This window comes from Corella eumyota, chromosome 1 (assembly GCF_963082875.1).
Source record: "Corella eumyota chromosome 1, kaCorEumy4.1, whole genome shotgun sequence".
Lineage (NCBI taxonomy): Eukaryota > Metazoa > Chordata > Ascidiacea > Phlebobranchia > Corellidae > Corella > Corella eumyota.
In genome coordinates this window covers 2,037,236-2,049,480 of record NC_137490.1, presented here as the reverse complement: position 1 = coordinate 2,049,480, position 12,245 = coordinate 2,037,236, and the positions used below count along the sequence as shown (strand labels likewise).

The 12,245-nt window shown below is 24.1% G+C and overlaps 2 protein-coding genes and 1 long non-coding RNA gene across 5 annotated transcripts; all 3 read right to left on the bottom strand.

The window, feature by feature from the left end:
* Positions 1 to 527: 527 nt before the first annotated feature.
* LOC145763536 (uncharacterized) lies at positions 528 to 2,966 on the bottom strand. Of its 2 annotated transcripts, none has more exons than XM_082575005.1 (7): positions 2,829 to 2,966; positions 2,355 to 2,510; positions 1,633 to 1,863; positions 1,356 to 1,430; positions 1,129 to 1,291; positions 916 to 1,025; positions 528 to 826 (listed from the first exon to the last, which is right to left on the bottom strand). In XM_082575005.1, the coding sequence occupies exons 1-7, from the start codon at positions 2,875 to 2,877 to the stop codon at positions 759 to 761; spliced, it is 852 nt and encodes a 283-aa protein (XP_082431131.1). In that variant the 5' UTR covers positions 2,878 to 2,966; the 3' UTR covers positions 528 to 758. The 2 variants fall into 2 exon arrangements, with proteins under 2 accessions (XP_082431131.1, XP_082431132.1); XM_082575006.1 differs by having other exon boundaries at positions 1,129 to 1,264.
* A 206-nt stretch (positions 2,967 to 3,172) lies between these two features.
* Positions 3,173 to 6,005, bottom strand: LOC145763466 (uncharacterized). Of its 2 annotated transcripts, XM_082574916.1 has the most exons (10): positions 5,893 to 6,005; positions 5,631 to 5,783; positions 5,283 to 5,501; positions 4,911 to 5,105; positions 4,099 to 4,261; positions 3,911 to 4,023; positions 3,778 to 3,852; positions 3,647 to 3,721; positions 3,516 to 3,590; positions 3,173 to 3,434 (listed from the first exon to the last, which is right to left on the bottom strand). In XM_082574916.1, exons 1-10 carry the CDS (start codon positions 5,942 to 5,944, stop codon positions 3,367 to 3,369), a joined length of 1,188 nt encoding a protein of 395 aa, XP_082431042.1. In that variant the 5' UTR covers positions 5,945 to 6,005; the 3' UTR covers positions 3,173 to 3,366. The 2 variants fall into 2 exon arrangements, with proteins under 2 accessions (XP_082431042.1, XP_082431043.1); XM_082574917.1 differs by lacking the exon at positions 3,647 to 3,721.
* Positions 6,006 to 11,675: 5,670 nt separating this feature from the next.
* On the bottom strand, positions 11,676 to 12,210 carry LOC145763934 (uncharacterized). Its single transcript, XR_014288469.1, has 3 exons — positions 12,089 to 12,210; positions 11,877 to 11,986; positions 11,676 to 11,797 (listed from the first exon to the last, which is right to left on the bottom strand). It is a non-coding gene; the product is annotated as an uncharacterized LOC145763934 (long non-coding RNA).
* Positions 12,211 to 12,245: the final 35 nt, after the last annotated feature.

The following is a 12,245-nucleotide window of genomic DNA, read 5'->3' as shown; positions in this document are numbered from 1 at the left end:
TAATAAGAATGAATCATAATCAACTCTTTTCACGTTTTTCGAGGCTTCCTTTAAACAAGGAAATTAAACTTAACTCAGAATTGATAATATGCAAACTTTTTGAATATAATTTAGTGTTAGTATAAATAAAGTTGTGTTTTTTATAACAATATTTGTAATAATATGTTTTTATTTGGTATATGTTTGTTATATTTAAAACATATTATGTACATATTTTAACATAGATGATAGAATAAAAGATCAAAAAGTAATACTAACTTATAAGTTTTATATTGTTATAGTTTTTGATTTTAAATGTTAAAATATAATGAAGTTGTTTTTTTAATTTAAATTAAATGTAAATTTAAGCTGTTAGTAAATTTCGTTTTACTTCATTTAATTTTAATTAATGTTTTCTAAATTATGACGTCATGTTTAGATTAGTTGTTTACGTCATAATAGTAACGTAGCCTTCATCTTTCATTCTTTTTAAAAAAAAACATTTAATTATTTTAAAAAATATTTACTAGAAATTTTTGTTGGTTTAAAACAAGTGATTAAATTTTACTTGGAATTTCGTAAAGTTAACAAGAAGTAATAGTTGGTTCTAAGTTATGTATTGTTGTATTGTTAGTGACCTTTTTTTCAAATTTTTGTCATCTTTTTTTTTCGAAATATATTTTTTTAATTTAAATTAAATGTCAATTAAGGCTATTTGTGAATTTATTTTTACTCAATTCAGTTCAGATAACATTTTAAATTATGACGTCATGTGTTAGTTAGTTGTTCACGTCATTAAAAGTGATGTAGCCACCATCCTGCGTACTTTCTTGAACAGTTTGCACAACTTTAAAAATACAAAAAATATTTAATTTTATTTAAAAAAATCTTTAAATTTTTTGTATGCGAATAAAAAAAAAAACGAATAAAATTTACTTGGGATCTCGTAAAGTTGAGATTCTTGTAAAGTGTTGACATTTTCGTAAGGTTTGTTTCCGCTAGAAGGCGCCATAGTGTTTACATGTTGAACTTCTGGAGTTTTTATCCTACAATAATACCAAGATTAAAACTTATTTAATTTAATTATCAACTTTATTAAACTAACTATTTTTGTATTTATTTAAACGTACAACTTACATCTTAGCTTACCATTTAATATAACAAAAATAAACTCCCACACTTAATACTATTCCTATTAAAATTCCTCCAAACAATGCTCCAATTATTGATGAAATGTTGATTGATTGTGACACCACAAAAGCATTTGTTGTCTGTTTTGTTGTAGCTGTTGTATTTGTAGATTCAGTTGTGACTGTTAAAATAATGTTTTTGCAAATTTGATTTTTAATAAAAAAGTTTGTATAAAACATTAAAACCTCTAGTTATATCAATTGCGATTGTTGAAATGGTCGTAGTTGCTGTTTTTGTTGTTGGTGGTTCTGTTGTTGGTTCTGTAGCAATAGAATTTTGTTACAACATTATTATAATAAACAAAACAAAAGCCTTTAAATTTTTTTTACAAGATGTGCAAGATTTTCCTGAAGTAAGGTTTAAAACAATTAACAGGTCTACAAACTGTCCAGTAATAATATTTGTTTTTCAGATTAAAATTAAAACATGATATGGTTAGGTCAATCTAAATGATTAAACTACCTGGAAAGTTTCGCTGGCATATATAAGCTGCTTCTAAATTGCATGAATATGCAAAATACGTTTGTTCAGTTAGTGTATTTACCACAACACAATCCTGCGGGCCATTGTCTGATCCAACCTGAATTTTGGTTGAAAAATTTAAAGATCCAACATGCAAAAATCCATTGTTATTTCCCCATTCGTAAGTTGTATCATTTACTTGAGTTAGATTAACGTAGTAAAACTCTGGCACTATAAATAATGTAATGACGTGTTTAAAAAAAAGGTTGAACTAAGCATAACATTTTTCAAATATTAAAAAGTTTAGTTTATAATATAGACAAAAAGTTACCCTATATGTGGAAAGTTTGGCTTTCTCGTCTTATCATAGAGTAACATAAGTTTCCCTAACCCAGTCTCGAATTGACTTTGGCAGTTAATGATATTATAGAATATATTTGCCTGAAAATTAGTCTGCTGATTAAGTTTTGGCTTAGTACGCATTTATACCGTTTAAAACGACTTACTTAAAGCCGTTACAGCTAAAAAACAGTGGTAATCGGACCCGGAACCTCATATAGTAAAGCTGAGTGTTCTGATCACCACATCAAGCCGTCGGTTTAAAAAAGATTATTAATTACAAATATTTAACGATTTAGTTAACGATATTTATACATAAATGTCAAATAATAAAACAAACAAGTAAACTATACATCATGGTAATATTAGGTTTTTAAACTTGCCTGTTAAAAGAGTATTTAAAACAAAGTTGAATTGTATTGGATCTGACAAAATAGCTAAACTTGAGTTCATATCAGTACAAGCTGTTTGAGCTTCAGAAAAATTTAATCTTGCGATTCCTCTAAAATATTTGACTCCATTTGGCCCATCTTGCCAAACTAAAAAATATAAATTTTATAACTTTTATTAGAACATGGATTTTAAAATTTTATTTAGCCAATCTTTAAATTTTTAAACTTTAAATTTTAAATAACGCTAAAAATTTTAATTTTTATTAGTTTGAATGTTTTTTCAAAAATAGAATAAGTTTAAACATTAGTTTTTAAGTAACATTTACAAAATAAAATTTTAAGTAACATTTATTAAACATTTTAGGTTTAAATAGCTCAAGCTTGAGTTTAATAGCTTCTAATCAAACAAACATTTAATTAAGTTTAAAAATAAATATCAATAACAGATATAAAACACTCTATTACCTTGTGCATTAACAGATGTGACTATAAAAAGTAAACACAAAATTCTCATATTTTTCAGTAATTCAAACTATTTCCAATATAACTGTTCATTTAAAAACTTAACTATAACTTTAGTAAGGTATTACTGATGTATTAAGCAGCAGACTGAATGCATTGAATATGACTCTCAACCTATAACACGTAACAAAACGTAATGAGAATGAATCATCATGATTAACTCCTTTCACGTTCGGAAAATTACAACCTAACTTAGAAATTTTCAAGTTTCGTTTTTTATGACATGTAATAATATATTTTTAATGATTATAGGTTTGTTATATTTAAAACATATTATGTACATATTTTAACATAAATGATAGAATAAAATATTAAGAAGCTATCATAACGTACAAGTTTTAAATTGTTATAGTTTTTAATTTTTATATGTTACAAAATAATTTGTTTTTTAAAATATTTTTTTTTAATTTAAATTAAATGTTAATTCAAGCTGGTAATTTAATTTCGATAATGTTGTTTGAATTATGACGTCATGTGTAAGTTAGTTGTTGACGTCATCAAAAGTGATATAGCATCCATCTTTTATTCTTGCTTGAACAGGTTGTACAACTTTAAAAGTATAACAAATATTTAATGTTATTCAAAAAAATATTTAGTACGAATTTTTTCGCAAGTGATAAAAAAATTTACTTGGGATTTCGTAATGTCGAGATGCTTGTAAATAATTGGAATTCTCACAAGTATGGTTGTCGCTAGCTGGTGCTACTGTGGATATAACATTTATTACGAATTTTTTTTTGTTAGTAATTAAAAAAATTTACTTGGGATTTCGTAATGTCGAGATGCTTGTAAATAATTGGAATTCTCACAAGTATGGTTGTCGCTAGCTGGTGCTACTGTGGATATAACATTTATTACGAATTTTTTTTTGTTAGTAATTAAAAAAATTTACTTGGGATTTCGTAATGTTGAAATTCTTGCAAATAATTGGAATTCTCACATGTATGGTTGTCGCTAGCTGGTGCTACTGTGAATATAACATTTATTACGAATTTTTTTTTTGTTAGTTATTAAAAAAAATTTACTTGGGATTTCGTAAAGATGAGATGCTTGTATATAGTTGGGATCCTCGTATATATGTTCTTCGCTAGGTGGTGCTATTGTGCTTATATTTTGACTTGTTGTTGTTTTTGTCCTGCTGTAAATTAACGTTTTTTTTTAAATCAATTTGGGCATTTTTAAATCTTTATGAACCATTTTTAAATCGGCTTACCCTTTAATGTAACAGAAATAAAATCCTACAATCAATATAATTCCAATTAGAATTCCACCCGACAATCCTCCAATTAATGATGATAAATGGACTAATTGTGTGGTCACATACGTCGTTTTGTTTTGCTTTGTTGTTGGTATTGTAGTTGTGAATTTAAGTGTATCTGTTACATAATGACTTTGCATCAAATTTTTCAACCACAATTTTTTTTAAGTCTGATTAATCATATTAAGTTTTAATTTAAATATAGGTTTATATCGAAGTTGCTTATGCAATTGTTGTTGACTTTGTTTATGTTGTTGTTGTTATTGTTAATGTTATTTGTTTTGTTTTTGTTGTTACTTTTTTGGTTGTTGTTGTTGTTATTTTTTTTTGTTATTGTTTAGTTGCAAGTGTTTTTGTTAATGTTGTTATTTTAGTTTATGTTATTGTTGTTGTTGATGTTTTAGTTTCTTGACGCTGTAGTTTTAATGTTGTAGTCTTTGTTATAGATTTTTTATTGTTGTAGTTTTTGTTGTTGTTTTTAAAGTTGTTTTTGATTTTACTGTGTTGTAGTTAGCTGCAGTTTTAAAAAAAAAATCGTAATTGTTTAGTTCTTGCAACCAATCTTAAATTAACACAATTATTTTTAATCCTCAAAATTTTTATAATTGGAAATTTTGTTTGTAAAATATGTAAGATCTTATATCTGTTACAAAGTTGTCTGTTACCAATAAAGTTTTTAACTTAAATTTTGTTTTTATTAGGTGTTAAAGTTTTGAGTTTAATATATTTAAAATGTTTACAAAAAATGCTTATATTAACATTGAAACCTGTAGTTGCAATGTTTGCTGTTGTAGCTTGTGTTGCTAATTTTGTTGTAGCCTTAGTTGCTAATTTTGTTGTAGGCTTTGTTGCTAATTTTGTTGTAGCTTGTGTTGCTAATTTTGTTGTAGATTTTTTTGCTGACCTTGTAGTAGCTTCTGTTTTTAATGTTGTTGTTTGTGAATCTGCTGTTTTTGCTATATCTGTAAAAATTAAAAAAAAAAATTATTTCTTGTTATAAATGGAAATGTTGTACAAATTTAATTACAAAATTTAAAATGTATCTAATTTTTTATTCATTATTTTTAATATTAATCAACAAGTTAAGGTTTAAAAAAAGTTTTAAAATATTTAAAGGTGCGTTATATTGAATAATATACTTGAAGTTCGTTGGCAAATATAAAGAAAACGAGAAGGACATCGTATATCATAATAATAACGTGGATATTCTGCAACGAGGCCTATGCAATAACGTTCACCAAAATTTCCGTTAACGATAGTAAGACCTGATGTTCCAGGATAAACAAATCCATTATTTCCACCCCATTTCCAGGTTGTTAGATTTACTCGACGTAAATCGATCAAATAAATAGCTGTAGCTAAAAATTGAAAAAGGTTATTAATCTATCCCTAAAAAATCAAAATTAAAATTTTGTTATAAAAAAAAGTTGTATACGGCTTTTAAATATAAATTTGAAAAAATAATTAATAATTATATTTATAAATACTTTCTGGTATTGATAAAGCAAAGTTAAGTTGCTCTGGTTCGTTAAGAATGGCCAATCTTGAGTTTAAACTTTCACAATTTATCTTTGCTGCGTTATAGTTTGCTTTATCTGTTATTAGCATATATTCGTAATTGTTTGGGCCTTCTATCCATTCTATATAAAAAAAATGTCAATAATTTTGCAATAAAAAAAAACATTTTAATATTAATATAATAGATTAAATTTATATATAAATATATATTTTATTAAACTTTAATATTACCTGCTTGCATGCACCCGCAATAATAAAACAAAAATAATATCACTAACAACATTTTTACAATCTTATACGTCTAATTTTAATTTTATTCTTATAATCTAATTTATTGTACAAACTAAAGATAAAAATTTGTTTAACCTTATGCTTTATATGGATATTAACTCTATACTTAAGCATAGCAAGTATGCACTTCAATTTTAAACTTTTTTTTAAATTTGTATTAAGACTTTGTAATACCCATATAGAAAATGATTTACACGGCTAAGCTTTAAAACTATTATAAGGTAACAATGGACTACTATGACAAAAGCGATATACTTCCTGTAAAAATTATTACGTAGAATGTACAATAAACTACACTTTTTCATAAATTGCAAGTGTTCTAACAACATATATACAAAAACATGATCTAAATAAATATATAAGTAAGACTACGTTGTCTAAAACAAGGCGTCAACTTGGTGTTTTTTACAGATTTCCTTTAACTAGATTACAATATATATAAGATTTATTAAATATAAATTATGTCATTAAGTACAAAAAATAAATTGAAACTTTTTTATTGACAAAGAAAAGATAAAATTTAACAAAAAAACTATAACTTAATTTAAAATTAATCTTTGGCAATTTTTTTAAATACTTTTTTAATCTGTATAAAGTTGTGTTAATTTATAATATATTTTTACTTGTTGAATATATAAAATATTTAAAACAATTTATGAACAAACTTTAATATAGATTATAAACGTATGTATAAAATAAAAAAACAAGAAGTAATAGTTACTAATAAGTTATATAATGTTTGTGACCTTTTTTTTAATATTTTGTGATCCTTTTTTTTGAAATAACTTTTTTAATTTAAATTAAATGCTAATTAAAGCTATTTGTAAATTTATTTTTACTTTATTTAATTCAGATAACTTTTAGAATTATGACGTCATGTGTTAGTTAGTTGTTCATGTCATTGAAAGTGATGTAGCCATCATCTTGCGTACTTTCTTGAACAGTTTGCACAACTTTAAAAATACAAAAAAAATATTTAATTTTATCCAAAATTTTTTTTATTTTTTTGTGTTAAACAAAAAAAAATGAATAAAATTTACTTGGGATCTCGTAAAGTTGAGATTCTTGTAAAGTGTTGACATTAACGTAAGTTTTGTTTCCGCTAGTAGGCGCCATGGTGTTTATACTTTGAACAACTTGAGTTTTTATCCTAAATAACAATTCACTGTTAACGTTATTTAATTAAGTTAATTACTTTAACTTTTATTTTTATCAAGTTTTTTAATTTAATAATTCCTAAATTAGCTTACCATTTAATATAACATAAATATAGTCCCGCACTTAATATAATTCCTACTAAAATTCCACCAAACAATGCTCCAATTATTACTGAAATAATGTTTGACTGTGACATCACACATGCACTTTCTGTTGCAACATTAGTTGTAATATTTGTTGTACCTGTTAAAAAGTTGCTTGTTACATAATAAGTTTTTTATTTAACAAATTTAGTTTCAAATAATTTGTGTTTATAGTAATATTAAATTCAACAATATTTTAAATATATCAAAAAGTATTTAAAAAGATTTAAGCACGATATTTTTTTAAAAACAAAAAAACTTTTAGTTGTTTTTGTTGTTGTTGTTTCTACAGCTGTGTTAAACAAGTATATAATATTTATTTTGTTGTTGAAAATTAAAATGTTGCACAAAATTATCACTTTAACAAAAAGTTAAATATTGTGTTATATATAATATTCCTGTAGTTACAATGTTTTTACTACAACATTTAAAAAAAAACTAGAATAAAAATCTATTAATAAAAATATTATACCTGGGAGTCGTTGGCAAATATAAGCATAAAAAGCTGCTACTAATAGTAAGTTCTGGTGAACCAGCATAAACAAATCTATTATTTCCAAACCATTCCCAAGTTGTTTGGTTTACTCGAAGTAGATCGACGATGTAAAATGCTGAGGCTAAAAAATTTAAAAACTTAAACTTTAATACAATTACTTTGTCGAATTAACGCTTTTCAAATAAATTAAATAAAAACAATACACTTTTTTAAAAGATATATAGTTTAATCATGTTTTTACTTACTAATATTTGGTGCTAACAGAATAAAATTAAGTTGTTCTGGTTTGTTTAAAATAGCCAATCTTGATTTTAAATTTTCACAACTTGATTTTGCTGTGTTGTAATTTGCTGTAGTTGTTGAAATCAAATATTCGTAATTGTTTGGTCCCTGTATCCATTCTAAAAATTAAGTAAACAAATTTTAACATTGTAATTAGTATCACTTTGTTCGTTCAAAATAACAAATTTTATAAAGTATTTTAAAAAGTATATTAATACCTGCTCGTATGTATCTGCAACAATAAAACAAAAACAAAAATAAGAACATTTCTTTCATTTCTTTAAACCTTTGTTGGTAAAGTTTAATTAAAGAATCTAAAAACCAAGTTTTACTGAATAATTTAATTTATTGTAAAATAACTTAACACTGCAAATATTTTGACTTTCTATTTTCTTTATTTTTTAACAAAAACTATTAACTGCTTATACTACGACTAACATACATCTTACAAAGCATTTTACACAAACTATAAATATATATTTTAAGCTTACGCAACTCAGGTATATGTGTTACATTTGTATTAAATATCATGACTAAATATACCTAATATGACTATATATAGTTTAACTTATTGTTAAAACTTAAAAACTTTTTAAATTAAGAAATGTTGTATAAATATATTAAATATGATACAAGTAGAATACATATTTATTTATTAAACTTGTGTTTATATAGTTAGAACTATGATTAACTTAATATAAAAACTATGATGTATGTATGTGAAATATTTAAAAGAAAACAACTAGTTATAGATTTTATTAATCATAGTAAGTAAATAACATTAAATAAATTGATTTTTTTTTACAAAATAAAATTAGTTTGTATTTTGTTTTTTACTTTAACCAAAAACAAATAAAAAAGTTGTTTTAACAAACTAATGTTTAATTAATCTCAATATTTTTTAATTAACATTTACAAATCATTAGTTAATATCTGCATAAATTTCTCTTGTTATGACGTCATTTTAGGGTTGATGAATGACGTCATCAAATGTGATGTAACTTCCGTCCTTTATACTGTTTTGAAAAGTTTCTAAATATAAAAACATAATTTCGTTAAAAAAATTATGTAAGTTTTTATGTAGAAAACATAAACAAAAATATAGATTTACTGTGGTTTTCGTAAAGTTGAGATTCTTGTAAAGTGTTGACATTTTCGTAAGCTTTATTTCCGCGAGTAGGCGCCAGAGTGTTTATATTTTGAACTTCTGGGGTTTTTATCCTTCAATAAAATATGGTTTTAAACTTATTTTAAGTAAGTTAATTATTTTCACTTTATTTTTTGTTTATAATCCATTACGTTATAATTTAGCTTACCATTTAATATAACAAAAATAAAGTACAACACTCAATAAATTTCCTATTAAAATTCCTCCCAACAATCCCCCAATTAATGATGGAATATTAATCGATTGTGACATCACACATAAACCTTTTGGTTGTCGTGTTGTTGTTTTTGTTGTAAGTTTAGTTGTCAACTGAGTTGTACCTGTAACAAAAGTTGCTTGTTAATATCGCTATTTTTTAATATCAGATTTACTTATATTTTATATAATCAAATAAATAAGAAAGTTAATACAAAAATTGTCAAAATAAAGCATTGAAACCTGTGGTTGTAATATTTGATGTTTTAGTTGATGTTTGTAATGTTGTTGGTTCTGTTGTTGTTGTTGTTGTTGGTTCTGTGGTTGTTGTTGGTTCAGTGGTAGTTGTTGTTGTTTTTGTTGTTGTTGTTGTTGTTGATGTTCTTCCTAGTTTTATAATGATTATATATTTAAGCCAACAACTCAATATCTATACCGTTAATCAAAGTTAGTATTTTTAATAGTTTATTTACAAATTACATAATTTTTTTGTTTAATTAAATCAAATAACTTCTTAGTGAAAGAAATCTATTAAAAATTAATTCCTATATGTATTAACAGATGTCTTTTAATGGTGTTGTTGGCAAATACAAGGATACTTTTTAATTTTATGCTATTTTTTGTCTACATTATTATTTAAATTGTAGCAAATTAGATATTAACTTACCGGGTAGTCTTTGGCAAACATAACGAAATGGTGTAGCGCATTCCACATCATAATAATAACGAGGAGTTTGTTGAAAAAAACACACACAATCACGTTCACCAAAAAGTCCATCAACAACAGTAAATCCTTCTTCTCCTTGATAAACAAATCCGTTATTTAAAGCCCATTTCCAAGTTGATTTATTTACTCGATATAAATCAACCAGATAAAATTCTGAAGCTTAAATAAAAAAAAAAAACTTTATTTGAAATGCAAGTTAGTTTGTTAACATAAGGCTTTTAATTAAAATAAAACAAAGCAATTTTATTTAAAAAACATATAGTTTGCTCAAATTTTCAAATACTAATGTTTAGTGTTGTTAAAAAGTAGTTAAGTTGTTCTGCTTCGTTAAGATGGGCCAATCTTGAGTTTAAACTTTCACAATTCATCTTTGCTGTGTTGTAATTTGCTTTAGTTGTTGAAAACATATATTCGTAGTTGTTTGGTCCTATTATCCATTCTAAAATAAAGTAAACTGTAAATAACATTAAAATTTGTTTGTGGCTTTAAAATTACAAATATCATAAAAAAAATTACATAAACATTTTGTTAAACCATATTTATACCTGCTTGTATAAGTCCGTAACAATAAAACAAAAATAAAAATATCAACATTTTTTTTAATTTCTTAAAACCTTTTTGGTAAAGTTTAATTAAAAAATCTAAAAAGCAAATTTTTACTTATAAAAGTATTTTTAGTAGATATTTTAATTATAATTTAGATTAAAAAACTATTAACTGCTTAGACTATAATTGACTTGCACTGAAGAAAAACAGTTTGCACAACTATTATATAGCTCACTTAAACATATTTATTATTACTCAACTGAAATATGTTTCACACTTGCATTAAATACTATGACTAAAAGTACTCTATCTAACCCTATGCAATATACATTACACATATTTTAACCTTAGAGTAGTCAGAAATAATTCATCTTAAACTCTTTATTACTTTTTTTGACAACGATATATTCCTTAACTAAGTATTAAACCTGAACTTTAATTTAGATTAAAAAATGTTAAGACTACATGTAAATCATGATACAGTCAATTATATATTAATTTATTAAATTCGTGTTTTAACAGTTAAAAATCAAAAGTAAAACAATAAAAATTAAATCAAAATAACTTACACTTGCGTTAAATGACTAAACATTGTACTTGCTTTAACCTTAAAGTAGACAGAAATGATTCATATTTAGCTCTTTGTTCTTTTTAGGACAAGAAAATATTAATTAACCTATTGATAAACCTTTAATACCTTTTAAATTAAGAAATGTTATTAATATATAAAATAAAACACCATAGAATATATTTTAATCAGTTAAATTTGTGTTTTTATACTTGGTATACATTATTAACTTTACAAAGAGAAAAGAAGAAAAAATGCATATTAATAACCAAAAGTAACAACTAGGTATAAATTTTATAAATTATAGTAAGTAAATAACATTAAATAAATTGTTTTTTTTTACAAAATAAAATTAGTTTGTATTTTGTTTTTTACTTTTAACAAAAACAATAAAAAATTGTTTTATTAATTTAATGTTTGATTAATCTTAAACTTTTTGATTAATATGTTTATACAAATCACTCTTGATGATGACATCATTCTTTTGTTATGATTGGTGACATTATTCTTTTGTTATGACGTCATTTTTGGGTTGATTGGTGACGTCATTATTGAAAAGTTTCTATAAATTAAAAATAATTTTTTTCAAATAAATATATAAGTTTTATGTATAAAAAACATGAACAAAAATATAGATTTACTGTGGTTTTCATAAAGTTGAGATTCTTGTAAAGTGTTGACATTTTCGTAAGTTTTGTTTCCGCTAGTAGGCGCCATGGTGTTTATATTTTGAACTTCAGGAGTTTTTATCCTGTAAAAAAATTAATTTTAAACTTACATTAATTAAATTAATTACATTAACTTTAAATTTTTTATTTATTTTTGTAATATATTGGTTTATAAATCAACCTACCATTTAATATAACAGAAAAAAACTCCTACACTTAATATAATTCCTACTAAAATTCCACCAAACAATGCTCCAATTATTACTGAAATAATGTTCGATTGTGACATCACACATGCACATTCTGGTTGTTTTGTTGTAGGTATTTTTGTTGCAACATTAG

What these genes read in the sequence shown, in the direction of transcription:
- LOC145763536 (XM_082575005.1), bottom strand. Translation starts at nt 2,877, where the DNA reads ATGAGAATTTTGTGTTTACTTTTTATAGTCACATCTGTTAATGCACAA. An exon ending in ATGCCAGCGAAACTTTCCAG is followed by an intron (nt 1,431 to 1,632) that starts GTAGTTTAATCA and finishes CTATTGCTACAG; the next exon opens with AACCAACAACAGAACCACCA. An exon ending in TCAACTTTACGAGATCCCAA is followed by an intron (nt 827 to 915) that starts GTAAATTTTATT and finishes GTATTTTTAAAG; the next exon opens with TTGTGCAAACTGTTCAAGAA.
- LOC145763466 (XM_082574916.1), bottom strand. Translation starts at nt 5,944, where the DNA reads ATGTTGTTAGTGATATTATTTTTGTTTTATTATTGCGGGTGCATGCAA. An exon ending in TATTTCTGTTACATTAAAGG is followed by an intron (nt 4,024 to 4,098) that starts GTAAGCCGATTT and finishes GTTAATTTACAG; the next exon opens with CAGGACAAAAACAACAACAA. An exon ending in TCAACATTACGAAATCCCAA is followed by an intron (nt 3,722 to 3,777) that starts GTAAATTTTTTT and finishes TTATATCCACAG; the next exon opens with TAGCACCAGCTAGCGACAAC.